Source organism: Rattus norvegicus, chromosome 8, assembly GCF_021556685.1.
Source record: "Rattus norvegicus strain SHRSP/BbbUtx chromosome 8, alternate assembly SHRSP_T2T, whole genome shotgun sequence".
NCBI lineage: Eukaryota > Metazoa > Chordata > Mammalia > Rodentia > Muridae > Rattus > Rattus norvegicus.
The window spans coordinates 16,895,079-16,917,788 of NC_141541.1; the positions used below are offsets into that span (position 1 = coordinate 16,895,079).

The following is a 22,710-nucleotide window of genomic DNA, read 5'->3' on the forward strand; positions in this document are numbered from 1 at the left end:
ACAACTTCTGGTGGCAGGGGAGAGCCCGCCTCTTCTCTCGGTGACGTCACAAGGTAGCGCACAGCGGAGCCTGCGGGGACGGCAACGTCGTGAGTTGGCAGACTGCTCTGGGAGCTTCTGGAAAGGGATGAATGTTTTGAAGGAGGAAGCAAAGGGTAGAGCTTCTGGAGCCTTCAGCGCCTACTGGTGTGGATGACGGAAGCTGAATAAAGGTGATTGGAAAGTTGATACACTCCATCAACATCCCAGGAATAAACTCCAGAGAGCGTTGCCTTTCCAGGTGAAGTACTGACCTTTCGGCCAATGACAAACAGGAGTAGGAGGGGCTTAACGACATGGTCCAATGGAAGCCAAGGACTGAAAAAAAAATGGCGCTTCGTGAACCTGTGCCCAATGGGCTCAGGCGCACCAGCCAAAGGATGACTGGCCGCGGCTTGTGGGCGGGATCTTTTCAAAGCGGAGTTCGCGCTCCGAGAGCGGCAGCCTCCTATTGGTTGGTTCTTTCTCTCTTTGTGGGCGCTCCCTGCCTAACCGAAGCAAGGGACTGGGCGGAGCTTCCGAGTGACGTGAGGGCTCTCTGTAGCCAATCATAGGGAGGGACGCGAGACCGAGGAGGAAGCGGAATCCACAGCCTTGCTCCCGCTTCGTCTCCCTCCGCCACGGTCCGGGCCTAAGCTGGAGCGGCGGGGCGGGCGGTAGTAGGTGTCCCGGGACGGCGTCGGAGGCGGAGGGGGACGCAGGGGGCCCGGCAGTTGCCAGGCCGGGGCCGCAGCGGCAGAAGAGCCCGCGGGCGGGGCAGCCGAGTTCCCGGAGGCCCCGCCTGAGCGCGCGCGGAGGAGCCGGAAAGCAGGATGGCGGCGTCGGCCCTGTACGCCTGCACCAAGTGCACGCAGCGCTACCCCTTCGAGGAGCTATCGCAGGGCCAACAGCTCTGCAAGGTCGGTGGGCGCCGGGCGTTCAGCGCACCGCTCCCCGCCAGGGTCCGGGCATTATGTGGGCGAGACCCGTTTCGACCGCGTCCCGCCTGCTCTCAGACTGGGGCTGACTCGGCCGCGCCTGGCGGTCTCGGGTGGGGCTGAGCCAGGAGGCCACCAGTCCACCGTGTCGCAGAGATCCGGTGCAGACTCTCTCATACCAGATTTGGGAGGGACTGCCTTCTCCTTCCACTGGGAGGCAGGGCCGTGTTTGCACTTTCTTGCTAGGAACCCGAACCTGAAGCTGCAGAGCTGATGGCATCCTGCTTTTCTGTCCCGGAAAGTGAAGCGACTGGTTTGGGAACAGAGTGCTCTGATTTGGAGCTCCTCCCATCCCATAAAAGCTGGGATGCTGTCTGTGAGCAACTGTACAAAAATAACTAATAGTTTCACATGTAAATCACCCCCTGGAAGTCAGTCCTGACAGCTTCCTTGGTTTTTATCTTTTCCATATCTCTCCTCGACCCTCCGCATCCACTAAGGACAAAAATATCCCCATGGAATTATACTCTAACTGGCAGTTAATGTGATAAATCACCAGTTGTTTACGTTGCCAGCTAGGTTTTTTTGACATTTCAGGCACTTGACTAGGTCGATTAATTTCTAGCAGAAGAGCAAGGTTGGGAGTCTGAGATAAAAACTGACTTATGTATTATCTTATTACAGGAATGTCGGATTGCACATCCTATTGTAAAATGTACTTACTGCAGATCAGAATTTCAGCAGGAGAGGTTTGTATACTGAGCAGTTTTTCGTTGTTACACATTTGTATAAGGAATAACTGGGGGTTGTAATATTTGTGTTAAAGCGCTTCGAAAAAATGCTTTTGTTTCTGAAATTTAAAATGAAAAGCTACTATGTGCAGTATGAGAGAAGACATTTAACTAAAGAAATCCTGGTTTTATTTTAGAACCAGATTTCAACTTGAACACGTGAAAATAAGGGATAAATTGATAGATGGAAAATGTATACTTCTGCCAACAATCAAAATATAAACAATTACTTTTAAACTGTTTTTAAGGGGAAACTGCTAACTAGCCTAAGGAAAGAGCTACAGTCTTTCCAACTGCCTTCTAAGACTGCAGTCTCTGCCTTTAGCAGTGTGATTAGCACAGATGCTTTTAACAGTAGACCCCTCTTTTAGAGGACACAAAGTCAACTCAAGAGAACAAGTGGTTTTCTTACTGAGTATGTGGACATGGCAGTGGAAAAGGGCAGGCTGGGAAGTGAGGTGGGCCCTGATGCATGAGAATGTGTGTTCGTATTGGTAAGGGAATGTTTAGAACCAGAGGGAAGACATTAGGGCTTCTGCTTTGTTTTCTTTACAGAAAATATGCAGTAAGTTGGTTGCCTATAAGCACAGTGTTTGGAGGTGGAGGCAGGAGAATTACCACTTAGAGACCAACCTGGGCATATATCCTGAGACCTGGAGGCACTGTAGTACGTAAATAGTATATGGAAAATTTGTCTTAAAGAAAACTGGGTTTACAGAAAACTATCCTAAAGTTAACCCAAAATAAGTCATGTACAGATTTATTATAGGCCAGCACATGATACCTACATGGAAAGCTGCATGAGTAATCATCTGAATACAATTCCTTTTCAGCAAAACTAACACAATTTGTAAGAAGTGTGCTCAAAATGTCAAACAGTTTGGAACAGTAAGTATGTTTTTCATTTCAAGTCCTTATTATTGACTAGTTTCAGTTCTTCATGATTTTTCTCACAAAACAGTCCAGTCTCTGTACTTAATCTGCACATATCAACATAGTTCTTGGAAAACTTTTTCTGTACTGTTAGTGGGAAAATGAAGTTGTTTAAAAACAACTGCATGCTTTAGATGCTTTATAGCTTATTTCAGTGTGAAGTTTGTGAAGGTATTTTTTAAAAGTACCAATGAGGCAAGCTCCTTAATGTGAACATATTTATTTTCAATAATCAAACTTTCTCCTGATTTCTGGGACTTTTTATATGGCAGCACCATTCAAGTGTTCAAAACCAATGACAGTATCTTGGTACAAATTGACTAATGCGCGTGCGCGTTGTTGATAGTAATATCGGTGCTGTTTATGATTGGTCAAAGTGCTGACCTTAAGACTCTATACTGTCCTGAATATACAAGAAATCAAGGATGCTTATTCTTACTTAAATTGAATATGCAATACAATTCTTTAATATTGAAAAGATATTTATGTTTACTGTGGCAACAACCTATGCATGGTAAAATTATTTTTGATTGCATAAATGATGTAACAGTTAAGCTAGCTAGTAAATCACTCTTAAGTTCATATCCTCAAGTTAAAGGTTATGAGACTTTACTGTGAATAACTTTAAGCCCATAAACAAATTTTATATTGTATAAAAATGCCGTAAAAATGCCGTATAAGTCCACTGAGGACTCACGCACGTTGTCTTTCTCACAGTGGTCAGATTTCTGAGCATGGGTAGTGAGCTTCATGACCGTAGCAATAAATGTTAGTTGAATGAATAGACCCATAGTATTTGTCTTTGAATATATACTTGGCAGAAACAAATGTTTTTAACTTAACACTTTTCTTCATTAACCCCCCAAGTAGATTACTAACACTGGATGTGTCATATGCAACAAAGTTTTAAATATCTCAGTTAAACAAAATATGTTTATTTTTCAGCCTAAGCCTTGTCAGTACTGTAACATAATTGCAGCATTTATTGGTACCAAGTGTCAGCGTTGTACAAATTCAGAAAAAAAATATGGAGCACCTCAAACCTGTGAACAGTGCAAACAGCAGTGTGCTTTTGATCGGAAGGAGGAAGGAAGAAGAAAAGTATGTTTACTTACGTTATGATATCTTCTAGAATTAAAGCACCAAACTTGGCAATTGTTATAATCAGTACACCTCTAAGACCCTGGTTCCTGCTACTGGAAAACAGAAATGGAGGAGTAGCATATTATGACTTTGCATCATGTGTGGGTTCATGTTGACCAGTTAGGATGACTATACCCGAAAGATCTGTCATGCTGAATATGGTGTGTGCCTATAGTCCCAGCTCTGTGGGATGGTGAAGCAGGAGGATCATTGGAACCCAGAAATTCAAGACCAGCCTAGACAGTACAGTAGAACTGTCCTGAGTGAGAATGCTTATAATCCTTTGTGATAGGCGTTCTGCACTGTTCATTCCAGTTCCGTTTTGAAGTGAATCCTTTTACGTATATGCTTGCTGGTTACTTGAAATTGTTGCTGTGAGAAAAAACACCAGATGGCATATTAGCACATAAGATTCAGAGTTAGTGTCTGCCTTTTGTTTGGCTCGTGTTTGAAACTCCTGTTTGTTTCTCTCTGCCTACAGTGACGTAATTATTAGGTGTATGTGCCATTCCTCTGCTGATGAGCATTCACACAAGCCTCCTGTGTGTCAGTTTCAGTTGCTTTGGAGGATGACTGTCACTTTGAGGGGCTTACCCAGATCCCCCACAGCACTGTATGTACCTTAGTTGTAAGACATGTCCCTCCAGCATTTCCTGTATGGAATGAGGAAAGGCAGAAACTAGACCTTAATTTTGGAAAGAAGTCACTTTCTCTCCGCTGGCCTCACACAATTGGTTCTCATTATTTGCAGTAGTTCCTGTCTGTAAAGTTGCCAGGAGCACCAGTGAATAGCAAGCTGTAGTTTTTAAGAGGAATTCAGGAGTAAGTTCCTGCCTATAATCTTAACATGCTTACAATTATCCAATACATTTGTGATTTTAGTGTCTGTTGAAGATAACTTATATGTGAACCTAATTGAACTCATGGCCAGGAGCAGTAATAATAACTGAACAAAACTATAACTAGCTTTTTTTTCTAAGGTCCATCACAGCCTTTTTAAAACTAAGAATGGCAGTACTGAATGATTCTGGAAAGAACAGTGGTTTACGGTGTGAGAGCTGAAGCACGGAAGAGAATCCTGGCTTGTTTTGCTATAGGTGGGGCTGTGACGCCTGCTAACAGGAGTTTTGTGCTGCTCCACATCTATGTGAATGACCATAAATAGGAGTCTAGACTTAGATAATAGGCAAATCTACAGATATATAAACTCTGAATATAATGAGAATTGATTGTTGTTACAGCTTCTGTTCTTGTTTAAGTCAGTGTTTACTCTTGTGGGAAGTAACTGTCATTTTGGTAATTCACTACTAAAACATTCCAGCTAGATTTCTTTGAAATAATCAGCCATTTGTACTCCTTTTTTTTTTAGACTGATTTATGTCTATAAATGTTTTGCCTGCATGTGTGAACCATGTGCCTATCTAATACCCGAGGAAGTCAGAGGGACTTCTGTATGCCCTGGAACTGGAGTTGTAGCTGATTGTGAGCCACCATGTGGGTGCCAAGAACTGAACCTGGGTTCTCTGTAAGAGCAAAACATGCGCTCAACTCCTGAGCTGTCTCTCCAGCCCCTGTTGTACTTACCTTCTAGACTACATAAAGGCAGTGTCTCTCAAAATTAAAATTACTTTGAACAGTGCTGGAGGTCTATAAATCAGTGCTCGTAGCTAATTTTATAATCCCCTTACAGTATTAATCCAAACATATATTTGTGCTCAGTTTAAAAAATCTGCATACGTGCATTTATTCTGGAATTTCACGAAAGTAAGAGTTGCACATGTGGAGTGAAGTGCTTGCAGGTTGAGTGGCTTGCTAGACTTGCTGCAGCCCGTTTGCAAGTGCACTTACCCAGCTGTTTTCCTCGAAGGTGGATGGGAAGTTACTGTGTTGGCTCTGCACCTTATCATACAAGAGGGTTTTACAGAAGACAAAAGAACAGAGGAAGAGTTTGGGGTCTTCACATTCCAATTCCTCATCTTCATCTCTTACTGAGAAAGACCAGCACCATTCAAAACACCATCACCACCACCACCATCACCACCATCGCCACAGCAGTGGCCACCACAAGTAAGCACTAAAATCCTTTGTTATAACCGGTCCTGCCATTGCTAATGAGCTTTCACTGTGTCTGTTATCTTGCCTCCTAGTGGCCAGTTTCTGTTGCACATGATGCTCTGAAAGATGTCCACAGTGTATTCTGTATTTATTAAAATAGTGCAGAATTCATTTATAAAACCATGTATGAAAATCAAGGTACATCAGCATTGACATTTCAGTTATGCCAATTAACAAAAGCTTCCATTTTAAAAGATAACTTTAGGTTTTATTTATATAAAATTATTTATTTTTTTAATCTTATGGGTATGTGTATGACACCGCGACCTTGGAGGATAGAGAGTGACTTTGTAGAACAAGTTTGGCTCTAGGTCGCAGGCTTCATGGGAAGCCCTTGTTTTCTGTCTGAGTATTTGAAGTTTATTTCACTTGCTCTTTGTTTACCGTAGTAAAAACACATGTAAAGCAACCTGGAGGAATACATATTTAATCCTTCCAGAGAACAGACTATATATACATACATACATACATACATACATACATACATACATACATACATACATTTATTTTGTATGAACCCAGGTCCTTCTCTGTGCTAAGCACAGGCTCTACCTTTAAGCTATCTGCCCAGCCCCTGCAGAAGCATTCTTAGTCTTCCAGTTCCAAACTGTAAGAGACATTATTTTAACTGTGGGTACTTCGTTTTATACTTTTGTTTGTTGTTGGATTTTTTTTTTTTAAAGCATAGGTGGCATTGTAAAACTTCAAATACAACATCTTACTTAGTTTTTAAAGTGATTTCACATAGAGAGAAACTATATAGTAGTAATTTTTAACTGTATGATTAAGAAGATTTTAAGATGTAATTGTAGTGTTTATAGAAAAAAACAACATTAAAACAAATTTAGTTTGAAAATTGCAAATAAGGATTTGATGTATACCTATTTTTCAGAAGAATTTGTTTTTTTCTCTAAATTTTTCTATGCATCTTTAGAATTTCAGATAGTTATTTAAAATATTTTATGTGCAGGAAACAAATGGCTTACACATTTTGCAACACAAAAGTTTTAGCTTAACACCAGCAAACACCTCTTAGACTGTGAGGCTTCATTGAGTCCGTGGTGCTTGCTGCTGTGCTGTAGTGTTTCCTAGGGTGGCAGTCGTAGACTGCGTGCATTCTCACGGAGGAAGAAAATGGAGGGTTTGAGAACTGAGGAGCAGAAGAGCACAAGCCTTGATTCTGTTCCTTGCTATAAGAAGAATGTTAAAAAAGTATATACTGTTCTCAGTATATACTCTGTTCCTCAGACCCTAGAATCTCTTCTTCCCTGGCTGTCTTTAGAATGATTTTCTCCTAGCGTGATGGGAAAAAAACCAAGATGTAAATTTAGGTGGCAGCCATTTAATCTTTTAAAAGGATAACAATTTTCTAATGAAAAAGGGAAAAAGACAATGCTGGCTTTCGTTTCTCTTTTGGAAGGGTACTTAAGAAATACAGATACATTATTCCCTTGTTATTCACAAGAGAAAGTGCCCCAGTCTCCTTCATGATGTCGTCTAGTGTTGTATGACCTGTACTGTAAGTGATCTGTAAATTACTTAGAATACCTAACACAATGGATTATATTTAGAACCCGTTGTTGACTATGTGCTGTTTATGCAGAAGAGACAAAAGTTCAGTATTGTTCACTGCAGTGACCACTGTGGGCTGACCTACATTTCCTCTGTAGTTAATTGGATCCTCAGATACAGAACCTGTCACTGCGTAAGGCTGGTGGTACAGTTGTGTATCTGATGACTAAAGACCATATTATGAATAGGCAAGCCAGCTTGTTGGGTCCTATCTTAAGTTGAGTAGATCAGAAAGAATGGGTGTGATATAATAGAGGAAGGTTGATGGTTAAGTTCTGTCGTGCAGGGCATAGCACTAAAGTCAGTTTGGATCCAGGATGACAGCCTTGGATCACTAAGATGGCGATTCTAGGAGTTTCTGATATGTCATTACTGTGCTATTGGGACTTAAGTGAGTACTTATGTGACTTGGGAATTCGTACACATAGTGAGATTTGTTTTCATTTGTTTTATACATGTACAGAGGAATCCCTCCTTAGACCTGCAATTTGATGCCTGATGGAGAATGATCCAGGGTAATAGGGTTACAGCTCAGTCTTTGGAACTTCAGTGTTTTTCTCGTTTGTTTTGGTTTTCTGGGTATATTTTAATTCTCTATTTTACTTCTACTTAAGAAAATGTGACTGGTTTTCATACACTTGTAAATGTATATATTTGTGATACATGTTCATGCTGTATTAGGTTGTCTTACTTGTATAAGTGCCTGTAGCCATAAACAAAATGAATTATACCCATTTCACGGATATGGAAGTAAGACTTGGGGACTTTAAATAACTTTATGGTATTACAGCTTAGATGATGTGCATTTCTTAAGTTGAATATGTGTTTCAACTCTCAGGCTATTTAGTAGTTATTAATATTACAGAAAAATGGGAAAGAAGTCATAGCATTCTGAGTGAAACTATTTGTCTTTCTGAAGTTTTCCAGTATGATGAGTGTGACTTTTGTGTACTGACAAAGAGACATCTGTAGACTTGGAGAAGGCTGCTTAGGGAGACTAAGAAGAAAGGAAATAAGCTACTTCCTAGTCCAGCTTGACAGGGATCCTTAGCAGCTCAAGTTAGGTCAAGTTTATCTGCATTTGGATAACCATGCAGATGCAGACCTCTGTGTAGTGTAGCCAGGGCAGTTGACAGAGTCATTCCTAGATTCTTACATGATCCTGCTGTGCTCTTGTGCTCATGTACTCCAAAACTGAGTACAGTTTTAAATTGAGTTATTGGAAATCTTAAAGAGAAAATACAATCTACCATTATACCTGTATTTAAAAAATGTAGGCTGGCTAGTAATTAGAGGTTATCCTATTAAAATGTGATTTGTTTCATATATTAATTGATGAGTAGATTTAGAGCAGTTTGGTTCCTCTGGGAAGAATGTGTTAAGTAAATATGATCAGATGTTGCTCATGTGTTTTTCAGAGTCAGCAGTCTAAGTCCTGAGCAGGAGCAGGGACTGTGGAAACAGAGGTGAGTGCTGGTGTGTGCGCGGTGTATAGTCAGTCTCTCTACGTGCTTATTCAGACTGGAAAGGAACGGTGTCGTTGCAGAGGAGTAATAGCTTATAAGTTGATGCCTCTGTCTATTTTATTCTAATCACTTCTGCTAATGTTTGCTTTCAGCCATAAATCCTCTGCAGCAATTCAGAATGAAACTCCAAAGAAAAAGCCCAAACTGGAATCTAAGCCATCTAATGGAGATAGGTAAAAACAGATTTCTTTAGTGCTATGAAAACTGAACTTAATTGAATAGTTTTGGTTAATTATCAATTATTATTACATATTTTATATGAGAATAGAAACATGGGTCTCACACACTGACCCCCCTTTTAAGTCACCTTGGAGAGTAAAGCATACATAATCAGTTAAGAAAACCTTAACTTTTGGCAATAAGAAAGTGGCACTGAACTATTGATTGTTGTAACTGGGGAATAAATTTGGGTTCTGAGGAAAGAAAAAATCTGAATAGAAAACATTACTGTAGTTTTTCAAGGAAAAGAGACACAAATCTGACTGTGGTATTTCCCAATTGACCTGCTTAGCAAATGTTTTGATTAAAGCTATGCGTGTGACTTGTTTCGAGCTCATTAGCCGACGTTTGCTGATGTTACTGTACAAATTGGCTGCCTATTGCTTTACGCTAGAAGTATTGACCCCTAAAAGCTAATACTCAATTATATTTCTGCAGGTGTATGTAATGTGTGCCATTAGTAAGGTAATTTGCCAGTTGCATCCATTTCTGTCAGGTACATATTTTTTTGCATTAGCCTTAAGGATGTTTGTGGAATTGTCTAATTTATGCAATTTGAACATGTGCAGATTTTCCTTCTACTTTATGTAATTCTGTTTTACTTTTTTCTTTTTTAGTAGCTCTATAAATCAGTCAGCAGATAGTGGGGGAACAGACAATTTTGTCCTTATCAGTCAACTGAAAGAAGAAGTGATGTCACTTAAGCGTCTCTTACAGCAGAGAGACCAGACCATTTTGGAAAAAGATAAAAAGGTGAGGATATAGTTCACTGAAGCCTGGTAAGATTTGCATCTTAACTTAACCCTTGCAAATTTTCTTTAGTTGAGTTAAATTTCTTTAGCTTGCAATGCACGACTTTTATAGAAGCCCAAATTGAAGTCTAAGCCATCTAATGAAAATAAGTAAAAATGGTGTTTCAGAATGTTCATAGTTCTAAGAATTAACTGAGAGCTGATTATAGTAGTAATTCTTTAAGCATTAGTTTTCAGTTAGTATGCAAATTTAAAGTAGGTCTGATATCTTAATCTTAGAATGAGATATAAATGGAATATATAAATCATTGTTTTAAAAGTAGTTGAAAACAGTCTTTGATGTATATTGACTGCGTTTCTATGTCAATCTGTATCAATTAGGCAATGAGAAGTAATAATACTTCAGTGTCCTGTGGTAGTAATTAGCAGTAGGGGTCTAAGAGCAGTCTGTACGAAGTGGGTGTACTCACTGGCTTTATAGATAGTTAGCCACATTCAGGATGGAATTCCAACCCTGGCCATTTCTGTGTGGCCTTAAGAAGAACATGTTCATTAGTTGAGGCCTTGGTTTCTCATTTTATAGATAATGTGCTCCATGCTGCTTGATGGACTGACTGTGATGATCATGTGTGTAAGAAGTATTTCTTAAGCTCTTGACACATGTAAATGCTGTGTTGATGCTGCTGTTCATCACCGTGGAAGAGAACTTACTGCATACTTAGGTTACAGACAAGCATCCACTGGGAAAATAGTGAAAACATTAAAGACAATTTTAATGGCTCCTAAATAGCATTAATTGTATTTTTAACAGACAAAAGAAATGAACATAAAGAAGAGGTAGAATCTTTAAAAGGTGCCTGCCATCAGCAAAGAGATTAAAATTTAGACAGGTCCACTAGGACAGAATTAGTCCTGGCGCCTGCCTTCAGCAGCTTCTGTGCTACGCTCCCACACTAGCACTGTGATGACTGATGGCCTTCATTTACTGTATTACTTCATTCTTTATATTTTGACCGAGGGTTTCAGTGTGTGCCTCTGCCTGGCCTGGAACTCCGGATCTGCCTGCCTTCTCCCAAGTGCTGAGGTTAAAGACACGCCCCACCTCTTTATTTTAGTATGTACCACAGTGTGAGTAAATTTAGTTTGTGAAAATTAGCATTGGTTTGCAAGGTAAAAATTGGATAGTTGTAGGGGTTTTTTTTAGGGTTCTTTATGAGTGACAATTTTAAATTAATTTGCTTTTATGAAAATGTGTACACAAACTTTAACACAAAGCCAAATATATCTGCATTAACTTTGAACAAAAGTTGAATAAAATATCAGATTTAGTGCAAAATAGCAGTAATTCTGAACCAAACATTAACAAATGTAGACCAGTGGTTCTTTCCTAGTGTTGTGACCCTCCTGCACCAACCATAAGATTATTTTTGTTGCTACTTCATAACTATAATTTTGTTACTGTTATGAATTGTAATGTAAATATCTGTGTTTTCCAATGGCTTTAGGTGGCCCCTGCAAATGTCATTCAACAACTCTCCAACAACCTAATAGGGGTCACCATCCACAGGTTGAAAACTGCTGTTGGAGACTCTGACCCTTCATCCCCAGCATCACTGTTGTGTTTAGCTACTTTGTTGGAATTTCCTGCTTAACATTTCCTTTAAAAACAAAAGGCACCAGCAAGTTTATAATTAGTGTTGTAAGGAAAATAATTATGTATCTAAAACCTGCATTTGCAGGGTTTCTTTGTAGTCTAAAGGATCAAGTTATTTTCCTGTCTCTGTTTCTCTATTGAGTGACTTCCAAAGCCAGGCACTCACTGTACTAAGTCAGAAAGAATCACAGGCAGATAAACAGACACTATCTTTCCCTTGCAGAAGCTCATGGTCTGGAGGCAGTACAGCAACTAAAATAATTATTAAAGTTGATGGTGTCAGAATTGGCATTTCAGAACAGAAGTCTCTTTATAAATACACTACTGACTCAGGAAAGGGACTGAAGCCTTTTGTTTGGAAGGATGAGCATAAAACTCTTGACTTTTTCTCTGAGCTTTTGTACCTTTTTATTTACTAGGTACTTAGTAATTACCTGGTGTAATTACTAAGAGTTAATAGCATCTTAGACTGTGTATTTAAAATTCTATGATGCTGTCCTTTTGTTTGTGTTCAAATTAATGAAAGCATCATCTTGTGGTCTCTGCTTCCTTACACCATTGAGTTTATTTCTAGTACTTGTCTAATTTTGTTCACTTTTCACAATAATTGCTTTTCCTCCTGCCACATTGCCTGTATTTTTGTCCTGATAGGTAACTGTAGTATAATGGCTTCATGCACATAATATTGGGCACAAATTAACAATTACAAACACCATCTCCCTTGGTTGGTAACTGTTGGGGAAATGTACCTATTATGGAGCCTTTTTCCTTTCATTATTGAAGATGATTTTAACTGGAAACCTGTTGACTTATCTGAAGTGTATGTGGTTGAAGCACTTTACAAGCCATTAAGCTTTGCTTTGGAATGCTAGTTATGGAAGTGTAACCAATTAATCCCACAGCAACTTCTCAAAGATCCTTAACGTTAAAATCGTGACTGCAGTAGGAGCAACAACTGGTCTCACAGAATATGCAGTTGCTACCAACTTCCTCTGCCTTCATAACAAGGCAAGCCTGTGGGGAAGAATGTTTATTGTGTTAGTGTATGGACAGATGTGTGTGCATGAATGCCTTATTTTTAATTTCAGTTAACCGAACTGAAGGCAGACTTTCAGTACCAAGAGTCAAACTTGAGAGCTAAGATGAACAGTATGGAAAAAGCACACAAAGAAACTGTGGAGCAGCTTCAGGTAAATGGTGTTATGTGATGTGCAGAAGGGAGGTAGATAAAGAAAATTGGTTCTTGTTGGATGCTTGGGAGGCAGAGACAGGTGGATCTCTGTGAATTTGAGGCCAGCCTGGTCTACAGAGTGAGTTTCAGTACAGCCAGAGCTATATGTCAAAACCTCTCCTGCACACCGCCCCCAAAAGCCAGGTCTCCAGACCATGATTGAAGGGCCATTGTACTGTGTGCAAGTGCTGCAAATCAAGACAGTGCTTAACTGTGGGCTCTCTGAAGGTGTTGAAGGTGTATCAGGTATTAATATATGTAGTAAGTACTAGCGCACTGTCGATTCATAGGCCTTAAATATCTGCAACAACTGCACAGTGGAAGCTGAGTCACCAAAGAGTAGATAGTGAACATGAGCAGAGAAAGGAATGATAGTCCCTCATTGCAACTTGTTTTTATCTGTTCTATAAACAGGCATGAAACCATAGCATATTGATTTCATGTTCTATAGTTGTAAATCGTGACATTTATGGAGTTAATCTTTGAGTGACAAGCTTAGGGTTGTTTTATTAGTTTATTTTTGTTGTTCTAGTGAGCAAGTCCTGGCTCTTACACATGGTAGGCAAGTGCTACATAACCTTAGCCCCTAAGTGAAGAAGCTTTCAGTCTTAAACTCCAGATGATGTCGTATTCAGAGTTCAGACTTGAAGGGAGAGTGCAGCTTTGAAAGGAATGCATGAATTTTGCTTCATTTGTATGCTTTGTTTTTTGCTGATTTTTTTTTCATTACACCAAGGTATATTTTCTATTTTTTTGTGGTTTGGTATGCGTCGTAATGAATAGAATTTACGCACTTCTTGGAATCCAGATGTATAGTCCCTGCTTACCATTCTTACTAGTGACAGAAATTGGTAAAGGAGCCTCTGTAGAGCCAGGGCATAGTGCGTCCAGGGAATTTGTTTATGTGTGATGGTTCATGGAAAGGCACTTGACCTCCTTCCGCAGAGAGTTACCATCATGAGCTGGGCCGCCTGTGCATTAGTTACTGTTTTCACCCACAAGCGATTGTTTTAACTGTATACTTACTAAGTTATGGTGAATGATTCCCTGGAATATAGTCAACCGCATGTAAGTTATAGAGTAGCCATGATCATGGTAAGCACTTCCTAGGTTTGCCTTAACCAGGTATTTTCTTCCACCGCTCCAAAGAACAGTTCCTTTTTAAAGTGAGTTGCAAGGGAACCATTTTTTGTTTTAGCCTGGTTGGTGTCTTCAACCCACTTCCTCTTAACTGAATTTTCCTATGCTATCACCATAGCAGCCACTCATGCAGAGGGAAGGTGTAGTCAATGTGTTTCATAGGTTTGTTCATATTTGCTTCTTATAATAGCTGAGTTTTACAGGTAAAACAAGTCACGTAAGTTGTCAGTGAGACATAGACCCTACATTGTGTGTCTCAGGCTTACCTGTACGGTCGCCGGGCTTGCGTCACCTCACCCCTCAGGTTACTCGGGTATCTGAATGTCCTCTATCAGCTGCTTCCCTGTGTACTTTGAGTTTCTGCTAGAGACACTCTTGACAGCTAAATGTAGTTCCCACCTACTACCTTTACTAGCAGTTGCCGAGGTGAGTAGACCTAGTTAAATCTTTATCTCTTTGATTTGTTTGTTCTGTTTTGGAGGTAGTGCTTTACTATGTAGCCCAGTGTGGCCTCAGACTCATCATCCTCCTTTAGCCTCCAAGTACTTGGGTTTGTGCCCCCTTTTCCTTCCTACCTACTGTCTTAATCTTTTATGATACAGAAAATTTAACAATTAATAAAATTATCTTGCTCTAACAGCTCTTTTAAATATTTTAAACTATCAAACCTAGAAATATAAACTGAAATTCACCCCCCAAATGATAATAAATCCTAAGTACCAATAATGCCAAGTAAAAATTCTGTTCTTAATATGATAAGCTAAAAAGAGAAAGGAAATAGTGTGTGAATGTGGTTGTGTTCAGACTGTAGTACCATGTCTGTGTAATTATTTTTCAACTTGTTACGGATAAGGTGTCCTCCATTTAAGTCATAGGTAAGTAGAACCTGGAGATAGATAGGCAGGGTCTATATAGTTTCTTAACTTTATTTAGGCTGACATTTTTAAATGTTTCTGACTTAAGTATTACAATACTTACATTGGCTTCTGTAGGGTGCAAAATAAGTATTAGAATGAAATTTCAATGTATGCATTTAACCCCTGCAATAAAAAGCTTATCTGCAAAATAAAGTACTCAGGATAACAGCAATGCACTGTTTTTCTTAAAGCCTTTGTTGTATATATAATTTATCAACACGTTACTGATGTCATTGGGAGACTAACTACATATTGAAAATTAGCTTCAAAAGTACTCAAGAGAAAAACTGCTTTCAAGATCTATTTTAGTTCCTGCATTTTGTTCTAAGAAAGGAAAATGTAAATTCACTTTTCCTTGATTGAAAGCAGTTTTGATTCTTTGGTTAGCCAGGGTAAATGCTTGCTGCTAACTGCCTGCCTCCGCAGACCTGGCTAAGGCCTGTCTGTTCGGGTCACTGCTCTGCACTCCAAAGTTTGTTTCTTGCCAGTGGGTCTGTTGAGGCTAATGTTAAATAATACATAGTTACATTGTTACTCTTTATCTCTGGCAGGGGCTAGGATTGTCAGAGTGATGGTTTATGCAATGAGTGGCAGGGACTTCCCTGGGGATTTTAAAGTAGCGTTATAGTTTAGTGGTGCACGGGATAGTTTAGTGGTGCACGGGATCCATACTGTTTCGTTTGGCTCAGAGACTTCAGAGGGCCTTGATGATTTGCAGTTTACAAGAGGAACTTTCATTATCTAACTTCCCAGAGGCTGCATAGAGTAGCACCAACAGAAGAATGAGAAAAGACTGAATGAAGGTCCCACCTGTAAAGTCCCCCAGGAACAAAAGCAGTACCAAACAGCGCCCCCTGCAGGCAGTGTTCTTTCTGATGAGCAGGCATTGTCTTAACCAGCTGAAAAGTCAGCATTGCTAAAGTGAAATTTTCAGTCTTTGGTGGCAGCAGCAGAGGGTGGGAATGGGGTGTTAGGAAATGATACCAGCTCCGTTAGGAAATGCTTAGATGATACTAAAGTCGGGACCACTGGTGCTGGTGAAAATGGGAAAGAGCAGCATCTGGCCTCCAAGTCTTAGAACCAGAGTTTGATTTCCCGGACCCATGTGGTGGGAAGAGGGAATGGATGCCCTCAAGTTGCCCTTTGACCTTCATATGGTGGCCTACACATAGGCACGCGCTCATACACACATCCATGTATATGCAAATAGGTAAGTTAGGAAAATGTTTAAAGGGGCCTTTGGCAGAGTGATAGAATGATTTTTACAAAACCGTCTCAGACTTTTTCTGTATGTAAACAGCAAATGGAACACCTCATTCAGCTTGCTGGAAAATTCTCCAAAATATTTGATTCATCCTTTGATACTATCAAATAGAATGCATGTAGAATAACATGCATTTAAATAGCTTTCATGCATTAAAAAACCAAAAGTTTTTCCTTTTAAATTTGAAACTTCTAGTGAGAGAGCCACTTACCATTTCTTGTCCAAAACTAGTTGTGGACAAATACTGACGTTTGCCAAGAGCTGATAAACCAATCTAGAATTTTCTGCCTATCTAACGTTAAAAAGATGAAATATACCAACTCATGGGTCTCTTAGTGTTTCACTGATATAATTTTTATATAAATTAAATAATATTGAGTAGTAGTTTTCAGCATGATTAATAGTTCAAAACTTTTAAATCTTGAATTTTTGTCTCTCACAGGCCAAAAACAGAGAACTACTCAAACAGGTTGCAGCCTTGTCAAAGGGTAAAAAGTTTGACAAGAGTGGAAGCGTGCTAACATCTCCTTGAAAAAGTCACTTGTTTAGCATTTCTGCCTGACAGTGTGTGCTCGAGGTGTCCTATGACAGACCTCTGTACAGTGGAAAGATATTTTTACATGCCACTAAATTGGTATGTCTCCTATTCACTTTTATAACTTACACACAGCATTTTTTAAGTTGTAAACATGCAGATAAAACTTCAGCTGGTTTGGAGTGACTTCTTAATTCTTTGATACCCGGAACTTTTTTCTAGCAATAGTTGTGGAGTGCACGTGTGTGCGTGCGCTGTATAAAATGCAACATGCAATAATGGAGTGGTCGTCAGAACAGCAGCAGGGGTTGTGTTTTGCTTTTAACACTATGCTGATTTCAAATAAATAGTTTTCAATTTAGAAATGCAAAACTTTTAAACAAGGAAATGGTAAACACTTTTTTTGGGAATTGTATTTTTACTTCATATCAACATGAATTTAGAGAATCATGGTGCTTTTATTAAAAGAGCTTAAGAGAATATGTAAATGTTTTTAAAGTGACATCACTAACATCAGTTTAGTAATCAACATTTCATTGCTGTTATAGGATTGATGTTTACTGTACAGCATCCAAGGTAAAATGTGTTTTTGTTTTGTAAAAACTGTAGATTTTTACTTACAAGTGCCTTTTTGCCACCTAATGTTTTTATTTATAGGAATGCTGATCTTTTGTACATATGGTTTGTTTAAAAATCATGTTAATAAGTGTTTGTATATAAGTGCATATGTACATAACTGAATTTCAAAAAGAAATCAAAGTTATTAATAACATGCAAGATTGCATATTAAGAATGAACTGATAATGCATATAGACTTCAGATGATTTTGTGGTTTGCTGCTGTAGCGTAAGGGGAGCTGTTGGTCATTGAGGTCATTTAATTGTGTTGGAATACTTTCCTAAAGATTTAATTCTAACTCCATTTTCATAGAGATTTTATTTTTATGTTGTGTGGCTTCATGTTTATATTTTGTGAGTTACATGTTTTGCTTTATTTTTATATAAAATTTCTTTAAAATTTATAACGTTTCTATAACGGTCCATATATCTGCTTTTTTTATAATGTGTTCTAAGTTAATATTTATGTACACCATACTTACTTTGTAAATTTAATACAAATCTGGAAAATTAAATAACTTTTTATAATCAAATCTGTGCTTAAGTCTGAATAATTGAAATCTATAAGATTCAGACACTATTTATAAATTTGTCTCAAAAGAATAAAATTGTCTATAAAAGATTAAGATAGTGTGGGATAGGTTCTGAAAAATTACAGATCAGCTTCTGAACTCTAGTGGATTTCAGCCAGTAACCAACACCTGCTCACGGTTAGTTCTGGCTTCAAGTTGAATTTTAAACCTTCAGGCACTGCTGGCCACACCATATGACTTCTTTCTCTTAGGAATGTGCAGACAGTTGTACTTGTTTTTATCAGTCCCGAAGGGTTTATTTTTAGAGAAATGTTTATATGGTTTTCATAGTAAAGATTAGTGTTAAGAGTACATATAACAATTCATTTTAGATTATTCAAGTTTTAGTAAACTTCCCACAGTACATTACTACAAGCGAAAGGAAATCTTCAAGTTCAGAAACACGTCATTTTCAAGGGACAGTGCGGTTGAATTAGTCTGCCGTCATGAGGCCTCAGAAGCACCTTCATTTAACTGTTCTGAACTTTGGTAGGTAACGCCTTACTGTGGGTGGTCATTGTTTGCAGGATTTGCTGCATCCATAAAGTAGTCATTACATTGCTTTAAGTTTTGTTATGATTTATATTACAGTTTCCTGGCCATTTTTCAATCCACAGTAGTCACAATTCTAAATGAACTATAGTAGTTCTAATACCTTGCTGGAGACAGTAGAAACGGTATCTCCCCATTCCCTTATTAGTGGACGTGGAAATTGAAAATCAGTTTAAAATAGTGAAGCTTTGTAAAGTGCAAGGTAAAACTAAAATTTAGGGCTTTACAGTATTCAGCCCTAGACTATTATTCCATGACTATTTTATAACTTAATTTGTTTTTGCAATTGTATAAATAAGTCATTGAGTCTCAGTCCCAAGTCTGTAGTGTGTTGCTCTAATGAGTTGATCTCTGTGAACGTGGGCCTGTGCAGAGGTACTGTGGTGTGCTGTAGTGTGCTCTAGCCTGTTTGCTGCAGGTAGCACATCCCAGTGAGGGTCATATGGGCTCCAGTTTATCATGTATGAATAGCCTGTGAATATTACAGTCATTTTTTAGAGTATATTGGTCTAAATATGCATTTTACGATGAATGTGTTAAGCTGGTCACATGTATAGATTAACAAAATACTGTACCTGTACACATCTGACTGTTGACATTTTGTACTTTTTTTCTAAGCCAACATTTCACAATAAAAATACACCAAAAGCTTTGTGTTGATTCTGCTGAAATGAATTACTGTAATTTGAGTAGCAACACACACACATGTAAGTCTTGGGGACCACAGATACAGATTGACCTCAGTCTGAAATCACCGTAGGCCGGGTGGTTCTGAATACAGTAGGAGGGGCTTCCATTCCCTGCCCCACCCCCACTCGGTTTCGTCACTTGGTTTCGTCACTTGGTTTCGTCACTTGGTTTCGTCACTTGGTTTCGTCCTGTTCACTGGTCTTCTTCCTCCATAGCCCAGTGAGATTCTTGAAACCTCTGCTCTTTGGTCCCACTCTAATCTTTTCTGTTGTGTCATTCTGTGTCTGCATTATACCCCCATTTCACATTTAGCTATGTCTGCAAAGTCCCAGCTGTTCAACTGAGCGATGTATTTCCATGTTTAGGAATATTATGGACATTTGGGGTGAGGCATTATGAGCATACTGAAGATTGTGGCTTTTCCTCCTCCTGGTGAAGTCCCAACAGCAGCTATGAGGGAAATGACTGGGACTGAACATTAAAGGAACATCCTAGCTAGTACAGCCTGCTTTAGTGAGATGGGTAAGCTGATCCAAGTCAGTGTGAACAGAAGGTAAAACCAATGGAATGAAACATTCAGTGAATTTATATATATAATTACAATGCCGAGAAACAAAACCAGAGCAGTAATAGGTCACCATTGGCAAATGGCTAGGGACTAATTCATTATTTTGAACACTAGTATTCATTATTTTAAAACCACTAGGCAAATCGACTACGTGCAATTTCTCTTGGGAGGAAAATCTACTTATTGCCAAACTTATGATGCAATAATGATCTCTTGTTTTTACAACTTGCAGTAGAGAGCACCAATAGTAAAACTAGGCAGGACCTTGGTGACACTGAATGTTTCTGATGGAGAGACTGTACAAAGAGTTGCCCAGTTGGTAGGGTTAGGAGCTTTCAGATTAGAAATAGAACCCAAGGTCATATCGAAAGTCACAAAGGGTGAAATTGACATTTTCGTCATTAGTTGCTAGGGGGGGATGTGTGTGAAAGCAATAGAGGAGGGACCTATAGCCTAAAACACTCAGGAAATACCCAACCACATTAATCACATTGGTGGCTCCTAGTTAGAATGCGAGTCAAATTTAAATTTTTTTCTTTATAAAACTTATACAAATGTAGTTTGCATATTGGCTATTTTCCAATATTGGTAGTGATATTACTAATTCTTTACAGGTTTTTGTGACTGTTATTAAACACTTGGTTTTGATCCATCTCCTGGAAGAAGGTGGACGGATTAAAGCTGTGCACCACTATGCCCGGCATGTCCCACTTTTCTCATAGAGCTTTCTAATGAAAGCAACACAAATGGCCTTGTGCATGCCTGTCATCCTGACCCTTATCATTCTCCAAGTTTGAGGACAACCTGGGCTATGTAATGAGATCCTGACTTAAAAGACAACACACTGGCACCAACGGCCCCTATAAAATTATACTCAATACATGCTCACTGAAGAAGAAAAGCAGTATTCAAGTAAGCAAGTAAAAAGACATTCATGTCTGAGAAATGACCGTCATCATGCTGCAGTGTAGTTTGGTTCCCATTTCTCCATCATAACAATCACTGCGGTAGAGCACAGGCAATCACTTTGGTATGCCATGTGCCAGTCACTGCAAGGAGGTGAAAGTGCATGGATCTGCAAGCGTCCGATTACTACAGGGAGTGCAGTCTGCAAAGGATGGCATTGCCAAAGGAACTGTGGTGCGTTCTGCAAACTAAAAGCCGAGCCTCCCACACTTGGCTGTGTCTCCTGCCTTGTTCCAGTTCTTGGTCCCCCTTCATCCCTTACATTGGAGGGCTGGAGGTGTTCAAGCCTCCTTCCTATGTTTCCTTTTAGATTTTAAAAACGATACTCATTTTCTACTTTATTAAGTGTTAATCTCTGAGTCTAGTGCTGCATAAACGTATAATAGATTAGATCTACCTTCATTTTACCATTTTAATCTGTGGTGTGTGTGTGTGTGTGTGTGTGTGTGTGTGTGTGTGTGTGTGTGTGTGTGTGTGTGTATCACAGTATGAAGGTGAGAATACAACCTGCGGGGGTCAGTTCTCTCCAGTGTGAGCCCTAGGATTTGAACACAGGCCATCAGGTTTACTTACTGAATTATCTTGCCAGTCTAAGCCTCTTAAATTTAATATGTCCAAAATTGTGTCCTAGTGCTTAGCAGTGACCCTGACTCCCAGTCCAAATGGAAGCCCCTCTTGATGTTCTCACCCTAGATGGAAACCATTCAATTTGTTGGGGCTCAAATCTTCAGTACTGTCTTGGACTCTTTCTCATACTCTGACCATTCTTTCAAAATTTCTGCCAGACCTAACTTCATAACATAACCAGAATTTAACTACTCTCCCCTGCCTCCGACCATTTCCTCTGCTGACACTTGGCTATAGCCAGTTCCGAGAGTGAGCATACTAAATAACCTTTGGTCTCCAGTGTTTTTGGACAATCAGGACAGATAGGGACAATCAGGACAGATAGGGCTAGAGAGGGCTGCTCTGGGGATCAAGGGAATAAAAGTTGGTCTACTTCCTACATTCCAGCGAACAGCCTATATAACCAAGGGCTGTTAGTAGAGATGGCTGCAAGCTCAGGTTGAGATCTCCTGACCTTAGATTAGAAGCTTATTAACAACAATGATTCTCACGGTTTCACAGGCCATGTACACGATGAAGGCACTTGTGGAGAGCGCTCATCCTCAGGTGGTGGTTTCTCATCACATCTTCAGACAGTGGAAAATCAAGGGAGTTAGTTGTCTTCTCATACACAAGGCATGATCTACTTACTTCCCCCACTTTCTGCAGTCATCACTTGGAGATCCAGAAGAGGGATTTTGAAGAGACAGCAAATGAAATCCCTAACCGGAAGCCCCCATAATGGGTCTACATCTCAGCTCTCCAATAGTCCAAACACCTTGACTTTAAAACAACTACAAAATTACAGGTCAGGCAATGAAGAGTCCTGGAACGATCTTAACCTTTCTGAAAATTCCTACCAATGTCCACCAGAGGGAGAACTCTGCTACCAAACCATGCTACCTATGCAGTGGTTTCCTTCACAGCCAGCCCAGCCCCAAGACCTGCTTCAGATGGAGCAAGCTTCCCTGGCCAGTTTGGTTTGGGTTGTGAGCCTAGCCTTTAAAGACTGAGTCATCGCCAGTCCTCTAGTTAATTTATAGTTGAATGTTTTGTTATACGTGAGAGTATGTTTTCAGAAACAGATTTGAGCAATTCCATAATATCCCCCCAACCCCAAATCCAGTCAACTGATAAGCTCAATAAAAATGAATTTGAAAAGATTTTCTCTTTGGATGGATTGCTTTTGAATTCAGAGTTAGTATTTTTAAAGTTGCTTTAGGAACATCGCACTGAATGTTGAACATTTATTTCCCTTTCATTGGTCCCACTGATGCTTTCAGTACACCGCGTATTTGTCCTTTATGCACACTAATATCCCTGTTCTTATTGTGCTGGGGGCAAACGCAGTGGACCAGGACCTAGTGGCCCTGAATCAGAAGCCGACATCT

At 39.5% G+C, this 22,710-nt stretch overlaps 1 protein-coding gene across 25 annotated transcripts; it reads left to right on the forward strand.

The window, feature by feature from the left end:
• The first annotated feature begins 39 nt into the window (after positions 1 to 39).
• On the forward strand, positions 40 to 22,482 carry Fam76b (family with sequence similarity 76, member B). Of its 25 annotated transcripts, XR_015626842.1 has the most exons (12): positions 40 to 280; positions 1,641 to 1,705; positions 2,581 to 2,635; positions 3,626 to 3,781; positions 4,305 to 4,436; positions 5,691 to 5,890; positions 8,907 to 8,976; positions 9,129 to 9,209; positions 9,873 to 10,008; positions 12,750 to 12,851; positions 16,656 to 16,847; positions 21,842 to 22,482. XR_015626842.1 is itself a non-coding variant. In XM_087563035.1 (11 exons), exons 4-11 carry the CDS (start codon positions 3,708 to 3,710, stop codon positions 21,959 to 21,961), a joined length of 915 nt encoding a protein of 304 aa, XP_087419161.1. In that variant the 5' UTR covers positions 40 to 280; positions 1,641 to 1,705; positions 2,581 to 2,635; positions 3,626 to 3,707; the 3' UTR covers positions 21,962 to 22,482. The 25 variants fall into 25 exon arrangements, 15 of the variants coding, with proteins under 15 accessions (XP_087419161.1, XP_087419162.1, XP_087419166.1 ...); XM_087563035.1 differs by lacking the exon at positions 16,656 to 16,847; XM_087563036.1 differs by lacking the exon at positions 21,842 to 22,482 and having other exon boundaries at positions 16,656 to 19,137.
• The last annotated feature ends 228 nt before the right edge of the window (positions 22,483 to 22,710 follow it).

Coding starts and splice junctions, on each gene's coding strand:
- Fam76b (XM_087563030.1), top strand. CDS start 852: ATGGCGGCGTCGGCCCTGTACGCCTGCACCAAGTGCACGCAGCGCTAC. Junction 5,891..8,928: donor CACAGCAGTGGCCACCACAA/GTAAGCACTAAA, acceptor TGTGTTTTTCAG/AGTCAGCAGTCTAAGTCCTG. Junction 9,210..9,872: donor AAGCCATCTAATGGAGATAG/GTAAAAACAGAT, acceptor TTTCTTTTTTAG/TAGCTCTATAAATCAGTCAG.